We start from the raw sequence: 16,976 nt of genomic DNA on the forward strand, positions 1-16,976 counted from the left end.
ACCGAGCAAGAGACGGGAAAAAAAAAATTCATACATAGCTAATGTTACCATTGTCAGGTTGCTTGTTAGCTAGCTAGGTAGCTCGCACTATCTGGCATCTGTCATCTGTCCTGTTCTGCAAAATTGTTGGATTTTTCACATTACAATAACACGCCAGCTAGTATAACTATGCTGCCTCGTAATGTTAGCTGCTTAGCTATCTAGCTAGCTAGCTAGCTAGCAGAAGTCCCCTGTCGTCTGTCGTTCATTAAACAAAGCATGGTGAATGTGACAAACGTGATCAGTAGGATGAATGAGACTCCATTGTAGATGCCGGTTGAAAATGTAGATGGCTCGCAGCTTCCTGTTTAAAATAGTTACGTATGCATGAACGTAACCGACGCGGTGATGTAGTGAGTGGTGTCCCAATTCCTAGGGAAAGATTTCAACCCTTGTTGCTTCGTTTCGAGGGCCAAGGGGTAAGGGGTAGTGATCAAGGGGGGGTATTGGGATTGGGCCATAAACTATAGAGATGTCTGTTCCTCCAGTTAGTCCACAGACCTTGCTGTGAGCAGTGTTTTCCTACTGAACTACACCCATCAATCATATCAGTGAGCAGAAGGCAGGGTGCATCTACTCATGGACAAGAGGCTTGTGCCTGTGACAGCCCGAGTAGCTAAATAGCATAGGGCTACCATAGAAGTGAATGAAATTTTTATCTTTATGGCTATTACTGTACGAGCTTCATGTCGCTTCTAAAGTATGGTGGCTCTAAAATGTCACAAAGAACAGCCAGTAGAAAAAAAGTCCTGTTGGTACAATTATAGTTTGTCATTTCAGAACTGTTCATAGACTAACACATGGGCATTGTGCAGGGCAGGTCTATAATATGAAATATAATAACATTTGACCGAATAAATTTAACCACAGACTAATAATTTGCCCCAGTATGTATGACATTAAAGTGAAATAAAAAGATTTCATTATCAACATACTTTGTACAACGTGTGAATCTTATAGTTTTGCAACAAAATGTGATCAACCCTTGTGGACTTGATGTTTCTAAACTATTAGGTACTGAGTATCTGATGAATCATATATCATGAGCGGCACGCTGCATTGTCGCCCGATTCGAACTCCAGGGTGGAGGAGCCCTTCTGTGTGGAGTTTGCATGTTCTCCCTGTGTCAGCGTGGGTTTCCTCCAGGTGCTCCAGCTTCCTCCCACAGTCCAAAGACATGCAGGTTAACTGGTGACTCTAAATTGTCCGTAGGTGTGAATGGTTGCCTGTCTCTATCAGTACGTTTACATGACACTTGAAAAAACTGAATTATTGCCTTAATCCGACTATAAGTGGACAACTGAAGTGCATGTAAACGCGTTACTCCGACTAATATCGGAGCTCTCCAGCTCCGATTAAGACACCCAGATAATGCAATTGGAATTCAATTTTCTCCGGCATGTATACGCCGTAATCGGAGTTAAACTAGACATTGCATGTGCGCATGCTCCACACCCCCCTGCGCTGGTGTATGACCCCGGAACAGACAAGACATGCTATTGTGTCACCATGACCACGAGGGATAGCGTGCACCTTATCTGCACAGTCAGTAAAGCGTACATTACGTACGAGATGAACAAAGCTGTACGATTATCCATCTTGCTGTAGTTCGAAAATGCCGGTCTGCCGCCTGGCTCCAGTTGTTTATTATTAAGTGACGTAGTAGGTCAACCGGAAAGGGGGCCGTACTAACCCGCTGAAACGACGCATACCGCCACCTAGTGTTGAGGAGGAGGACACGTTCCCGTCAGTAATTCGATTTTCTCAGTTGCATGTAAACTGGGACAAGGACAGAAGTCAGATTAGACGCCAAAATCGAATTTTGAGCATAGCTCGATTAAGCTGTGCATGTAAACGTACTGTATGTGTCAGCCCTGTGATAGTCTGGTGACCTGTCACAGGGTTCACCCTGCCTCGCGACCAGGGTGAACTCTGTGACCCCCAACAGGAGAAGGGGTTACGGGAAATGAATGAATGAATGAGTATCTGATAAATCAGTATCGCTTCAGTATCAAGTATCATGGTACTAAACTTGGTACTGGTATTAAAGTCAAAATTACACTACATGTAGGAACTACTTTCTTTCTACCAAACTACACCCGCCGACTACATCACTGCGCAGAAGTAAGCGTGCATCTACTGCTAGCTCAGCTTAGAACACCATTAATATTTACATCTCGCACTGTCACGAGTAGATGCACACTTCCTTCTGCATGGTCATACATGGGTGTAGTTCGGTAGGAAGAAAATAGTTCCTACATTAAACTGCTCACAACAAGGTCTGTGGATTATCTTGAGTAACTGGTTCATGATTTCTGGAAAGACACATTGATGTTGAGGCGCTTTGAGCACCACAAGCTGAGTCCCATCTAGTTCCATTATAGCGAAGAGAAGTCAGACATCTCTACGGCTGATATCTCCAACGCTTGTAACTCCCACCAAAACAACCTAGAGTGATAAATAGCACTACAGGCAAGAGGAAACATGTATACTCTAGATTTTGGGGTGCACTGTCCCTTTAAGTGTATCAATAAGCATTATAACCCCTGTTCTCTAAAGACAGCCCCTCCCCCAGAACATATGAACACTGTGCACAGACCTACTGTACGTAGATACACAGACACAGACTCCTCCCAACCTGCTGTAAAACACAAAAGCCTCTTTCTTCCACTTTCAATCAGATGTGTTTGTCTGTGTCTGCTGCATGTTTATTTTTCAGTATGTCTGACTTCCTCTGAGACGATACGAGATTCCCAAATTGTTGAAAATACATAAAACATTTTAGTTCAGTGTGCTCAGTTTCCCCACCTGTGGCGTTCTGTCCACTCCGGGTGCTGGGTGACGGAGAATTTGGGTCATCCTAAAGAAAGACACAAAGATTATTCAGCATCACTCCCCCCTCTATCATCATCATCATCATCATTATAGACACTTTCATTTATTAACACATAATTACAGTACAGGTTTCTTTCATTTGAATTTCTTTGTTTGTCATTTCTACCTTGTCGCAGTAATCCTCATTATGACTCAGTTTGTCTCTGTTTTCATCACATTAAAGCAGTGAAAACTGCAACACATCAAAATAACTCTGATCATCATCGTGCTCATCTAATCACCACCAACATCACCACGATCCCTGCCTCAATCATCATCCTAATTGTCCTCGTGAATCACAGCAGCTTCATGAATTACAAACATCAGTGTTTTCTCTTCACTCACATTTTGGCTGTCCTCGGGCCTCTCTGAGGCTGCTTTCCTTCTGAGGGGAAGAAGAAGCCTCACGTAAGAACAGGGCATGTCATCCAGTGTCAATAGTTTTAATGAGTGTAATATTCACGAATGGATCCTGAACCACACATTAATTAAAGGCTTCAGTGACAATTATGACCCCTGCCAAGGAGGGTTAGTTTGTTTGTTTGTCAGTGGGGTTACAGAAGAACAACTGGCACAATCTTTATGAAACTTGGTGGAAAAACCAAATACATTTCGGAGTGGATCAGACTCCTGGGGTGGACACACAAATTATTTCTTACTTTTACTAACATAGCGCAATGGGGCATTTAGCCATGGTGGAATAACTGGCATACTTCTTAAAATCCAGTAGATGGTAGTAAGTTCAGTTGTGACAAAACAGCCAAATGTAGAAATACAGCGACTGCATAATTCAATCCACACTCACAGGTTCCAGTAATCCTCTGGGTAGCCTACACATGTAGTAACTGCAGTTGTAATGGAGCACTTGTTTGACATCATTTTAATAGTTGTAGCAATTCATGCGACTTATTACACAGCTTTGTTTGATACTCAATTCTTACCGGGCAATTACACTATTGTTTAATCTGTTATTTCCGATGAGCAGGCTGTTGCTATGGATGACAGACCATTGCTATGATTGCAATTCTGATCATAGAGGCTTGGAAGTGGAAGCACACTATCATTTTTCAACTGATAAATTAATTTTTAAATCAGTATTTTATATTGATTTATTTAGTAAGTAGCCATGTACGTTGAATAATGTACAGCAGACTGACTCAGTTGGTGGCACACAGTCTTTACCAACAGATCTGACTTTGCTTAGAAGCTTTTAAAAGCATCTGGGCTGTGCTCAGATAGTTAAAAAAAAATACATCCAGTGTCTTTTCCTAAACATTTTTTATGGACTTTGGTGGAAGTGGGTTATTTTGGTTACTGTTATTGCCTCTTATTATGGTTCTGCACATTGATAGCTGTTTTTTTTTGTTTTGTTTTGTTTTTTATTCCAAAGCTAAAACAATAAGTACTGCTGTTTTTTAAGCTACATTCAATGTCATTACCAAAAGCTAAAAGCGTTATAAGGTATAGTGACAAATTTAGGCCAAAGCAAGTGTAATTTTTTTCTGTGCATAAGTAAAACAGTAATATTAAACACAAAGTGATAAAAAAGAATCATTTTTGATGAAAATTTGTCAAACGGACAGTCGTTTTGTTCGGTTTTTTTGTGTGTGGGGATATTATATGTAATATTTTGAAATAAAATGGCAGCAAGCCCTATAATCTTATTTTGCCACTTCCCCTTTGTGTCAGGAGACTCTGTGCCAAATTTCATACTTGTATGACTATTTATGCCGCCGTACTGCCCCAATATTTGCATTTATATCATTTCGCAAGGTACACGTCCCAAAAAAGGGGTTTGGGGCCCCAGAGACCAAACGGGGGGCTCTTTATCAACTTGTGATGGTCCAAGGCATTTACAGGCTGACGGGAAACAATAATGATAATAATAGCAGAACAAATTACAAGGGCTGGACCTGGATGGATCCGGCCCATCTACACTTCCTGGTTTTAAAATCCGGCCCAGTTGAATTTGTAATTGAATTAGTAAGTCATTAGTAGCAGAGTAAACCCCGTCAGGGTGAAGAAGACTTCAAGTCCTGCCTCACACTCTCAGGTTTCATTTCACAATAATGACCTACTCGCTGTCCCGTACACACATATTGGCTGTGCTCGCAGATTTGCACATTACAGGCGCCTGGACTGTCTTGGTGGAGGTCTGCGCTCACTGAGTGCCCCTCTAGTATCTAATGTGGCTGCAGGATGGTTTTGTGGTTTTCTCTTTGCTCTGACCTTCGCGCCAACAGAGCGTTCATCTCCTCCATCAGTCCTCCACTTCCTCCACTTGTTCGGTTGGCATCGTTTTTGCCGCCTGAGGAGCTGTCGTCTTGAGGCTGCGGAGAAGAGAGGAGTGAAGTTACTTCTCTGATGTGTAAACAGTGAACGTTTGGAGTGTATCAGTGAGGTCTGGTGCAGATAATCCAGTTACATCCTGCCTGACTTGAAGAAGTTTGATTGAGACATCAAAGTCACAAAAATAAACCAGGGTCTCACTCTTTGAACGCGGCGCAGTTTGGCTCCGGCGATCATAGCGGCGAGACCCGTCTGGGCAGGGGGCTCGTCCCCATGACTCCCTCCACCCATGGGAAGTGGAGGTGGGAGAGGAGGTGGAGGCGCCCCTGCTGATGGTGGTGGAGGTCCCGGCGGTGGTGGAGGAGGAGGGGGGCCGCCCATGTTCATTGGTGGAGGTATTACTGGGGGGGCCACAGAGAGCACAGCAGGGTGGCCTTGGAAAGGAGAACCTGGAGGGAAAGGTGAACATGTGAAGATGGAGACGACTCGATGTGTCTGTATGTTTATGTTCAAAAGCACATGATGATGATGAAGAAGATTTTTACACTTCAGCTGCTCTTTAATGTGACTACCTGAGTTGGATGACCGTCGCTCCCGCTCCATGTGCGCCTGCATCTGCTGCTGCTGCTCCATCATCTGCCTGAAGGGACAGAAGGGAAACACGGCGGGTCAGTTAATATCACAAATGTCACGTCTTATCCGTGATCCTGTCATTTCACTATCCCACAGGAACAGAGCAGCCAACCAGCTCTCAGCAGCAGCCAGAGAAAAGTCCTCCTGCCTCTAAGCTGCAAGAGGAAACTTCAAACATCAGCAGGTCCAAATAAAAGTGACAAGTAACCTGAAAAGGCTTCGAACACAGTAATTACTGCAGGCTGTGTTGTGCACAAGCTGTGACCAAGCAGCGCTGAATATAGTAACGATAAAGGTTTTACAAATGTGATCTTTAGTCTGTTCCTCGCAGGAGAAAAGTGTCATCAGTGTCTGTGTTCTCAAATCATTTCTGATTTAAATCATTTCAACACACATCAGATAAATGAATTTCATTCCAGTGCCAACATCATTACTTTATTAAACTGTTTTGGGAGGTAAGTTGTTCAAAGTGGTGTTCAGAGGCGGAAACAAAGGGGGTTCTGGGGGCATGCTTCCCATTTACAACAGATTGAGCACAGCGTTAGTTCAGGCAGGACACGATGTCAAGCTCAGCTCGCATCCCAGCTACATCAGCTGATCTCAAACAGCCCAATCAACTGATGGAGCAGCTGATCGATGGAAGGGAGTCAGCTGATAGATCAGATGATTCCTTTCTATGCAACCAATTGGCAGATCTCATTCAGGGCGCCCTATTTAAACTGCTCTGGCCTGCCTGTTGCTGCTTCCTCTGCAACCTGCCTCCACCCGAGCTCCTCCTTTTCAAGCTGTGTCTGACTTATCAGTGTCATTTCTGTTTGTCATTGATGCTGCTCTGTTCTGTTCCCAGGGGCTCTTTGCTGCTGCTCTCCCTGCCTTAGGCTTTCCATGTAGGCGCATGGAAGGGCAGAGAGGTTTGTTCTCCCTGCCTTGAGGCTTTCCACATAAGTACGTGGAAGAGGCTTTCTGCGCAGAGAGGCCCCAGAACAGAGTCACACCACCAAATATAATGCTGCAAAAGGAAATAAAGTTTTCTGACAGAAGTGGTTCTGACTGAACTATGTTTTTCAAACCATTTAACATAATAGAATGCCTAAAAATCTGTATATTATTTGGGGAAAACATGATAGTTCCCAAGGAAAATAACCATCTTGTGGAGCTACGTCCTATTTTGTATCAAATCGTCCTCTTACTGTCTTCATCATTCTGAAACCAACACAACAAACTAACTTTCACTCCTGAAGAGAGCCTAAAATTGTCTGTCTTTCTGGACAGCACGGGGAAAATGCTCTCTTATTTTAGCTCTGATGTGGACTCCAACCTGCAGGAAGTATCTGGCTCTTTAGCGGCTAAATGCTAATGTAAGCATATTCATCAACTAGTCTGTTGTTTGGTGGTGGGCAGGTGCAGTGTGGGGTTTGTCAAAGCTTTTATGCTGAAAGCCTCAAGCTGCCAGACATGAGGGTGATAAAAGGGGTGAAACCAAACCGAAACAATAAAGTTGCAGGTTGTAAAGACAAAAGGAGAAGAGGAGGGATAATTCTCTGTGTTTGTTGCTACGAACGATCCCCTTTACATTAAACAAAGTCGATTATTCCATTCTTAAAATAAAAAAGTACAGGTTAGTGCAGCTTTAAAATGTTAAAATCATGATGCTGAAAACATTTTTCCCAAAACCCACTTTAAGATGAAGTTGAATGAAATGAAGAAACAAACACCAGCAATTATGTGAAATGACGGGGGCGTGGTTTTACCGCAATGAAGTGAGTTGTGTTTAACGCAAGCTCCCACTTAACTTCTATTTCAAATGAAACTTGTAAAGTGCATCCCATCTTATGTGACAGCAAACCATTTCTAAACATAACCTGAAAGTGAAATAGTTCAGTGGAAGTACACAAATTGCAACAAGGTATACCCGACCCTCCAACACAAGGCCCAATGCCTCCTCGGACCGAGTACCAAGAGCCGAGGTGAGAAGACCCCACCTCCACGGGACTGACAATCCAGGTTTGAAGTCAGACATCCTTCTCTCGAATAAAGAGGCTACTTTACAAAATATGTTAAGTGAAATGAAGGCTGAAATGGCAGAGCTAAAAGAGAAGTGTGAGGATATGGGAGGACGAATGACGAAGAATCTTCAGCGTTCTCCAGCACCACAGCATCTGTGTCAAACCTGCTTACGGAGTTGCTAAAGTTGCAGCTAAAGTTGCTGCTTTTCAGGAGCACCTTCAGTGTTTCCACGTCTCCAATATTTTGTGCAAACTGCCTCTAAACGTTGGCAGATGGGCTGATTTTCTCTGTTGCTGCCATCACACTGAAGGCAGCTTTGATTTGTGTCGACTTTACATGACTTGTCGTCTACTTGTCTTCACAGTTCAAATAACTTTTTGGCATTGCTGCACAGTTTCCCCTACAGCACGCTAAACGTCCTTCTCCTCGTCTGTCCAAACCCACATCACTCTCTCCTTCATCTCCGTCCATCTCCACTCTCCACCTTACAACCTCGCCGCTCCCAGCTCCCATCAAACCCTCCCCATCTTTCCTCACATCTCTGCCTTTGATGTGAGAAGCATATGTGTGTCACGACTCAGGAGAGAGAGAGAGAAAGGAGACAGCTCGTGGAGAGGAAGTGGAATTTTCCAGCTGTGCGTCGGAGTGGAGAAGTGCTGAGCCAGCAACCTCTCCGACGTGACAGTGGAGTACGCAGCGGGAGCAGAGCTGCTGAGCAATGCTGCCCTGCTACCACTGGAGAGAGCTCAGTCAAATTAATTTGCGTCCCCCGACACACACGTGCGCACGCACAAATCCGAAACCCACACGCATAAGCACACAATCTCCCCTCACAATCACAGACGTAATCCTTTGTGCCAGAGGTTCAGTTTAGCAGACACGGGATCAGAGAGAGCCGTAACTCCCATCATATTTGTTCTCTTAAGCTCTGGCATTTGGCATTTGGATGAACCAATAGGCAGAGCTGAAACAGGTTTAAAAACAGCAACAAAGACCTAGTTGTGCCTGAGTGTGTCTCCGAGGGGGAGAAAGGAAACGTAGCCAGAGTGGAAGAAAGGCAGGCCGCTCAGCAAGCCATGGAAATTGCCTCAAGCATCATTTCCAGTACTACTCATCCATTATTCTGGATTATTCAATGTGCCACCATAATTCAGAAAAAAGACCGTCTTGGGTTGTTTTTTTAAGCTCGCTGTCTTTATCTGACTGTTCCCCATGTGTGTTAGTCGTGGGAGGCAGACTGAGGGTATTAGAGAGGGATGAAAGAGAATAGAAATAAAAGTCATTACAGGCAGCTGTCAGTCGGTAGAGTTCATATTCTGTGTAACAGGTTGTCACACACACACACACACACACACACACACACACATGGGGCTGCACTCACCATCATAATCCTAAACATTATACTCATTTAGACTCAGTTCACTTAAAGGTCGTCCACTGGTTTGGAGATGATTCAGTTAAATGTTCTGAACAGGCTGAAAATCTTACGGTAGCCTGGCAGGACCATCCTGATGTCGGAGCTCGACATTCTGTTTCCACACTCTGCTAGGGCAAACGTTAGTCGACCACAACGGTCATTAGTTGGCAAGATTTCATTGGTCGCTTAGTCGCAGAAAAACAATGCATGTGTACAGCCTTTAATCTCCAGGGCTGGTACCTGCGGTTATTCCACAGGCTAGTTAATAACATGTCGGGCAGGAAATCCAAAGTGTGGGATCATTTTGAGGAGGTGAAGGACGAACCCATGGTGATATGTAAACTCATCTTCATTGGTCGACTACAAACATGACGTATCATGTGAAACATGGAAGTAGCTACATGCCCATTAGCCCACAGCGTCATTAACAGGCGGCTCGCTCAGTGTGTGACGTGCACTTGGAGATAAAATATAGGCCTATATTAATGAAGGGTCATTAGTGTGGTTGGAGCTTGGAGTAGAGCCGCTACTCCTTCGCATCAGTAAGAGGACTTTACGTTTGTTTTTAAGTTTTTTCAGTACCTTGCTCTCTGAGCTTCCATCTCATCTGAAGTCGGTCCATTCTGGACTTGGCGCTGGACAGCTGGACCTAAAGACGCACATTACAGCAGGGAGAAAGAAGAAGAAGCACAGATTAAGTGAGGTTACCCTTAATAATCCATCACCAGCAGTGTAACGTTAAATGAAATCAGTGCCAGTGCCAAATAATTTGCATTTGCACTTGTTTTTTGTAGCCAATTATCTGATGTAATTTTGTTGTTTTTTTTATACCAGGGCCTCGTATAGTATGTCTGCTTTTTTTTTTTTGTCAAACTTGCAAATATAAATGGACTGTGTGACTATAGCAGCTGGTAAATTTAGTGACTTTGGGTGTGGCTACATTTTTGACTGTCAAGGGCTCAGTGGGCAGTTACACACTGGTGTCCCCAGAAGCATGCATCAAATAAGGGTCATTAATATTCTGAGGTTGTAAAATGATGCTCACAAATAATTCTCTGATAAATTTAAGTTTGTGAATGTGTAAAAAGTTTTTCTACCTGTAGAAATACCAAAATTCTTTCTCTGACCTTGAACTCAAACCACTGTGTTGCCCCACCCAAAATATATTATTTACTAATTGAATTAATATCATAAACATGCAGGCGACTAGTCGACTAATGGCCCTAAATGACGACTACTTACTAAATGACGACTAGGAAAATTCTTAGTTGGGGGAAGCCCTAGTTCTATGATTAAATAAAAACAAAAACCCACTCTGTGTTCAGTCAGATGTCATGTCATTATATTCTAAATCAGATAAGGGTTGTATAATTGGCTAACTGTGTGGATGTGATCATGGAGGACGTACACAGATGTGCCGACTACTACATCTACTAAGTTTTGGTATGAAATCAACAGAGGTGTAGTGGTAGCTGATGAGGTGGGTGCACTACTAGGTAGATGAGTAGGTTACAGAGGAGGAAGTGGGCATACTCTCCTATATATCCCAATGGCTTTTTGGCTGATAGGTAAATATACTGTAAATGGCCACAAAAAGAAATGGGTATACCCCGTATACCTGAGTATACCCTCCACTGCACCACTGGAAATCAAGGTAAAAACAGCTGCTTGACTGAAACATTGTTGATTTGCCCTGAAATATATTTAGTAGGGCCCGACCAATATGGATTTTTTGGGGCCGATGCTGATTCCGATATTATGGAATAAAAAAATCCGATAACCGATATATCGGCTGATTCAATTTTTACATTTTTCAATTTAAAACCCCCCGATATACCTGCTTTTGATGGCTTAAATATAGTTCAAACAGTTGTTACAAAGATATAAATTGAAGGAAGAACATTTTACTATTTTCAAATACTTTTATTATCAGAAATTGTGTGGAACAAGCAGCATATGAGCAATTTGAACACAAAATAAATCAAAAATATGATGTGCAAAAAGGCAGTAAACCTCTGGGAAATAAAATAATCATGCAAAGTCTATATGAATTAAGACATTCACATGTATGTTCACAGTACCAGAGTTCTTCTTATTATTGCCAGTTTAACAGAGGTAGGTTATAGTGCAAAAAGTAACACAAGGACATCATTTCTAAGTAAAACACCATATTCCCTGCCAGATTTCACTGCCGATTAAATCGGCTGACCGTTAAAACAGTCGGGCCATAATATTTAGTAGCTCAAACTGATACAAGTGAGACTCATATACGCTTCAGTTGCAAAATCAGAGCATCCAGTTTAATTCCTCTATTGAAATACTCTAAGTGACACATGTAGGTCGTTTGCCTGAAAGTATTAGATATGTAAGTTAGAAAAAACAGAGTAAAAGTGACAAATGTTAGAGTTTCGGCAACTCTCTTGTTACTCTGTGATGAAATGCAGCTTGTCCGTGTGTTAAGTGTCATGGAAAGTAAAACCAGAGCGACGTCTGCAGAGTGTTTGAGCTGCTCTCTCCAAACAGACCACCCTAAATTAGAAACAGAGGAAATTCTGTCGTCTGCGGTTTCCGAGACATTGACAACACACTGCAGCTCCTGTAACATCTGCTCTGGGGTCAAAGTTCACAGACGAGAGATCTGACTTCAAATTTGGAGCCATTTTTCACCTTCAGATTTTTGTATAATATCATAAAAACTCAAACATGGTTCGTCCCTGCTTCTTTCATTGGAGTCAGCTCAGACAGTTTTGAGTTAAACACGTGAAGTTAGTTTCCTGACGTAAAGAAGTCACAGCAGAGGAGGCTCAGAATCAAAGACTCGTGACTCCCTCTGGTATCTCCTCCTCCTGCTTATGATGTGATTTGAGCTACAAGGCATTGGGATGTAATCCGTTTAACACCGTAAGTGAGATCTGCAGATGGAGAGCCAGATAGGGAACATAATTAATTGAAGACATGATAAGATGAGGACAAAAGGACGTCGACGCAGGGATTACAATCGAATCAGAGTGAATCATCAGTTTTCAGTGAAACTTTTCTCGTCACTGAACTCCTCTGTAACGACATCCATCTTCATTGTTCCTCCTGAGAACAACTTCAGAGGAGAGGCTCTGGATTTATGCTCACATTTGTGGTTTGGCACCGGCCTCTTTTTGAAATTAAGAAATGGGATGAAGCCTTTTTCAAGTTATGGGACCAGACGAGAACCCTTGCAGCGTAAGGGCTTTTATTTTATTGATTTATGACACTTAGATATGAAACGCTGACAGAAAGTTGACAATGTTTCCAAAACAAAATATTATCGTTCTCCATTTGGGTCGTTTCCACAGAGCCTGACCTCTTCTGTCCAATGAAAGGTGTCCCTTATGAAACAGTTTTACAGCTGGACACAGTGAGGTTGTTTCAGGGTCAGTACTCACTGACGATCCTCTCCACCGCTCACTGCTCTAATGGAAGTCACTCTGCGGCGCTGATGGCCGCCATTGATCAAGTTACAGAAACCCAAAAATAGCACAGCACGACAAAAGACCTGACTCACGCCTACTATCAGATACCTCCTCTCATACACACACACAAACACACACACAGTTACAAATGTGTATTATGATTATTTTACTTTTTCATATTCTGTGATGAGAATTAGGCCTGAGAGCATAAAATGTCACCGATAAGAGGCAACCTGTGACGCCTATATACTGAGTAAAACAAATGTTTTCACATTTAACCCTTTGAAACCTGAGCAGATTGACTTGATTTCATACAAAAACATGGGAAGAAGGCAATGAGCAACTCAAGAAAAAATCACGCAAGAAATTGGTCAAAAAAAAAAGAGAGAGTAAATTAATTTAAAAAAATTAAATACAATCAAACAAGGGAATGACCTGGGGAAAAATAATTCTGTACCAATTTTTTAAATAAATTTCTAAACTTTTTTTTTTGTTGCCAATTCGTGGTATATTTCTTATCAAGTTGCTCATTGCCTTTGTTTCCCCATGTTTTTTCAAAGGAACTGCACCAAATTGCTCAAAGGTTCAAAGGTTGAAATACTTGTGAAAGGCGTCTGAAAGCAGCATGAGAAAAGTGATGTGTGTTGCTTAGACTGGAAGCTCTCATATTTTTGAATTAAAAAAAAATTAATCATCACCAACATTATCTAATAATATTACCCAGCAAAGCTTTGCATCATGAACCATATATGACCCTCTGTTTGAGAGCCAACCACAAAGAAAGGAACAGCAGCAGGTCCCTCATCATCCACTGTTACTGAGGACGAGACACAAGGTGAGCTCATGAAGAAGCCGCTAAAAGTGAAGCAATCATTTGACATCGAGGTTTCACAGATCTCATGGTAGTGATCAATGAGGCAGGATCTAATTAAAGTATGATCTATGTTTCTATTTTTCACTTTTACATGGTTACCTTGTGTTATTTATATATAGTTTTTCAGGTGTTACTGTTGTATTCTAGTCAGCTGTTTAAGAATGGTTTAACCTTTGGACGACATCAGTTTTCGTGTGCTGCTTTCAGACACCTTTCACAAGTATTTTAACCTTTGAACCTTTGAGCAATTTGGTGCAGTTCCTTCAAAAAAACATGGGGAAAAGGCAATGGGTACCATGGTAGAAAATGTCCCCCAAATTGCAAAACAAATAAATAAAAAATCAGAAAAAATTTTGTTATTATTATTATTATTATTAAATCTTAGAATTTTTCCCAGGTCATGATTGTTTGTTTTAAATTTTCTTTTTCTTTTTTTTATCTCTTTTTTTTTTTTTTACTAATTTCTTGAATATTTTTGGATCATCTTTTCTTTGGTTGCTCATTGCCTTCTTCCCATGTTTTTGTACGAAATCATGGTTTCAAAGGGTTAAAAAAGGTTGAGTCGGGAAAATCACTTTTACTTTTTACTTGAGTGTCTTTAATGCCAGTTGAAATCACCTTTCTAACAGAGTGAATGTTGCCATCCTTCAATACGAATCAGAAAAATTTTGTTCGATTTATTTTTAAGTCTCTTTTTTAAAAACCTAAAATAATGTATAAACTCCTCTCAGCTGTTTGAAAGCCGTACAAATCAGAGAAGCAATCTTCTTCCTACTGTGGTGGCTCAACAACTTTAAAATGGACTGTTTCTTATTCTTACTGAAGTTGTTTTTTTTACCAGAGAACAGTAACAAAATGCTTTCATTGTGATACGACACTGTTTAAATAAAACAGGACAGAAAAACAGGAGGTTGATTTACATATTAATGTCTTTGGCCTCTGCTATGAAGTTATTATATTGGCTGACCATGAGTCACACTCGTAGGAACGCACCCCACAACCTTCCAAATGCTATTAACACAAACACACAAACCTGCAGTGATAATAACTGTCATGCAGAAGTTCACACACACACACACACACACACACACACACTGAGAGCTGTGGTACCTACAGGACATGCTGAAGAAGAGGAACCGGCTGTAGCAGACACAGAGGCACTGACAGACCCACTCCCCGCTCACCATCTCTCGCCCTCCATCACCTCCCTCTCTACCTCTCTGTCTCTCCCCTCACCTGCCTGCCTCTCCTCCTCCTCCTCCTCCTCCTCCCCCTCTTCCCAGCCACAGTATCATCTGTCATCTTCTTGTAACCCACACCTCCAGGCAGCAGCAGCACAACGAGCATCTCTGGTTAATGTTTCAAAAGGTCGGGTTTGTCTGCAGGCTGCGCAGCCTAGTGCCACACACACACACACACACACACACACACACACACACACACACACACACACACACACACACAAATATTACAGCGAGCTGATCCACATTCATCCCTGGTTCAGAACGAGCCTGATCGTCCAATCAGCTACCAGATCAAAATGTCACTTAAACAATGGACGTGTTGTGTTTACTGCAGCTGGTGCTTGACCTGCAGACAGCGGATCAAACACTTTGAACTAAATGAAGAATGATTCTTAAAGGTGGAATTTACGATTATTCTCATTTGCAATACATCTGTAGATCTGAGATTTTTCTGCTCAGAATGTGGAAATTTCAACATCTAAGTTTCCATGACAACTTCACATCTGTTGAGGAGGACTGTGTGTGATATGACTGAAAGGTCTAAAACAGCTACTCAGTGAATGTTCTGGTGACATTTGTGTCAGCTACTGTTTCCAAGGTCAAAAATAACTATGAATCTCAATCTGTTAACAGTTTCTTTAATTGCTCAAAGAATAATTTACTCTACTTGTTCATCAGCTCTATGGAGAGCCTACGCTGTAGCCTACACACGACCTACGCCGTTGTGAGCATTTATACTTGTGCGGTGGTGCGTCTGTGTCACTCTGCAGTTACACCTCCAAAACACTAATTGGCGGAGGAGTTTTTATGAAGTGCTGTAAAGTTTAGTTGATTCAAAACACACATTAAACACACATTAAACACACATTAAACATGGCTTAATAGAGACTGTTTCAAACACAAGTACACAAATCAGCTTCACTATAACTCGCAGCATTCACAGACAAACACTTGTCTTTATCTGGACACATTTTCCCCACAAATACAACATGCTAACATTATTAGCACAAGCCTATGGCATTTTACATCGTATAAATTAGCCTAGCAGCTAGTGGACTTCTCGCTACTCATATGAAGCCAGGGACAACAGCAACATTTAACAAAGGTAACGTTACAAAATTCAGCTCCATTACAACTCACAAGGTTCACTGACAAAACAACTGTCTGATACTAAACATGTTTCCAAACAAATACAACATGCTAACGTTATTAGCACAAGCCTATGGCATTTTACATTGTATAAATTAGCCTAGCGATGAGCAGATAAATCAATTAAAGTAAATAAAAGCTTTGTTTCCACTGAGGGAAATGGTGTCAGCTTACAGGGTCAGACAGGAGGTCTGCGTCATTGTGACGTGTAGTTACATTTCTGGGGAGGTGCACGTCAGGCTACGGCGTAGGCTGTGGTGTTGATTCAACGCAGAAGTATAAATCAAGTATGCACACATCCAGGCGAAAGTACTCAGCTGCAGGCAGGGATGGTAACACGTTACAAGCTACACAATATTAGGAATGAGAGCTTTTCATGCTTGTTTAACTGTATTTCTACTCTTTACCTGAGTGTATTTTTGAGCCATTAATCTACTTTTTATTTCACTACATTTGCCAATTATAACTTTATTAGCCTACAGCTCATCTGCTCTACATGTAGGGCTTGAGTGTGCAAAGAGTGTGTGTGTGGGAACTGCCCATTGGTTCGACAGCCCATTGGTTCGACAGCCCATTGGTTCGACCATATTAAACTCATTGTTCCGAAGTCCGTTCCGAAATCATCATGATGCCCTGTGGTTAAGGTCTGGTTAGGTTTAGGCACAAAAACCACTTGGTTAGGGTCAGGAAAAGATCATGGTGTGGGTTAAAATGAAAAAGAAAGTGACAAACACATAAGCTGTGAGCCTGCTCCGCCTCAAGCCGGACACGGCGTACCATACGCCCGCCGTGAGCTGTTCAGCACCGTGGACAGTCGGACTAATGGGCTGTCGAACCAATGACATGGACCCGTGTGAGGAGCACCTCTCCTGCTCCAAGCTGCAGCTGCCTGAAAGAAAAAGAAGCAGCACCTGTCTTTTGACCTCAATGCAAGGACAGTGGAACAAAAACCAGAATAAGAAATGAGAGGCAGCTTCCAGCAACAATCCTTGACCACGTCTGGC

General features: G+C 42.2%; 2 protein-coding genes across 5 annotated transcripts in view; one reads left to right on the plus strand and one right to left on the minus strand.

The window, feature by feature from the left end:
- LOC125897313 (vascular endothelial growth factor A-like) overlaps positions 1-16,976 on the plus strand; it is a 341,071-nt gene that overhangs the window by 163,012 nt on the left and 161,083 nt on the right. The window lies entirely within an intron of this gene.
- The window catches only part of evlb (Enah/Vasp-like b), a 97,581-nt gene that overhangs the window by 3,952 nt on the left and 76,653 nt on the right, over positions 1-16,976 (minus strand). For 3 of the 4 annotated variants that reach the window (XM_049590510.1, XM_049590509.1, XM_049590507.1), the window contains 6 exons: positions 9,842-9,908; positions 5,775-5,842; positions 5,404-5,651; positions 5,143-5,243; positions 3,259-3,298; positions 2,848-2,899 (listed from right to left, as the gene is read on the minus strand). In XM_049590510.1, the coding sequence (XP_049446467.1) occupies positions 2,848-2,899; positions 3,259-3,298; positions 5,143-5,243; positions 5,404-5,651; positions 5,775-5,842; positions 9,842-9,908 (576 nt within the window). The remainder of the gene's footprint in view (positions 1-2,847; positions 2,900-3,258; positions 3,299-5,142; positions 5,244-5,403; positions 5,652-5,774; positions 5,843-9,841; positions 9,909-16,976) is intronic. The other variant, XM_049590508.1, reaches the window with a different exon arrangement.

The sequence above is a fragment of the Epinephelus fuscoguttatus genome, linkage group LG11 (assembly GCF_011397635.1).
Source record: "Epinephelus fuscoguttatus linkage group LG11, E.fuscoguttatus.final_Chr_v1".
NCBI lineage: Eukaryota > Metazoa > Chordata > Actinopteri > Perciformes > Serranidae > Epinephelus > Epinephelus fuscoguttatus.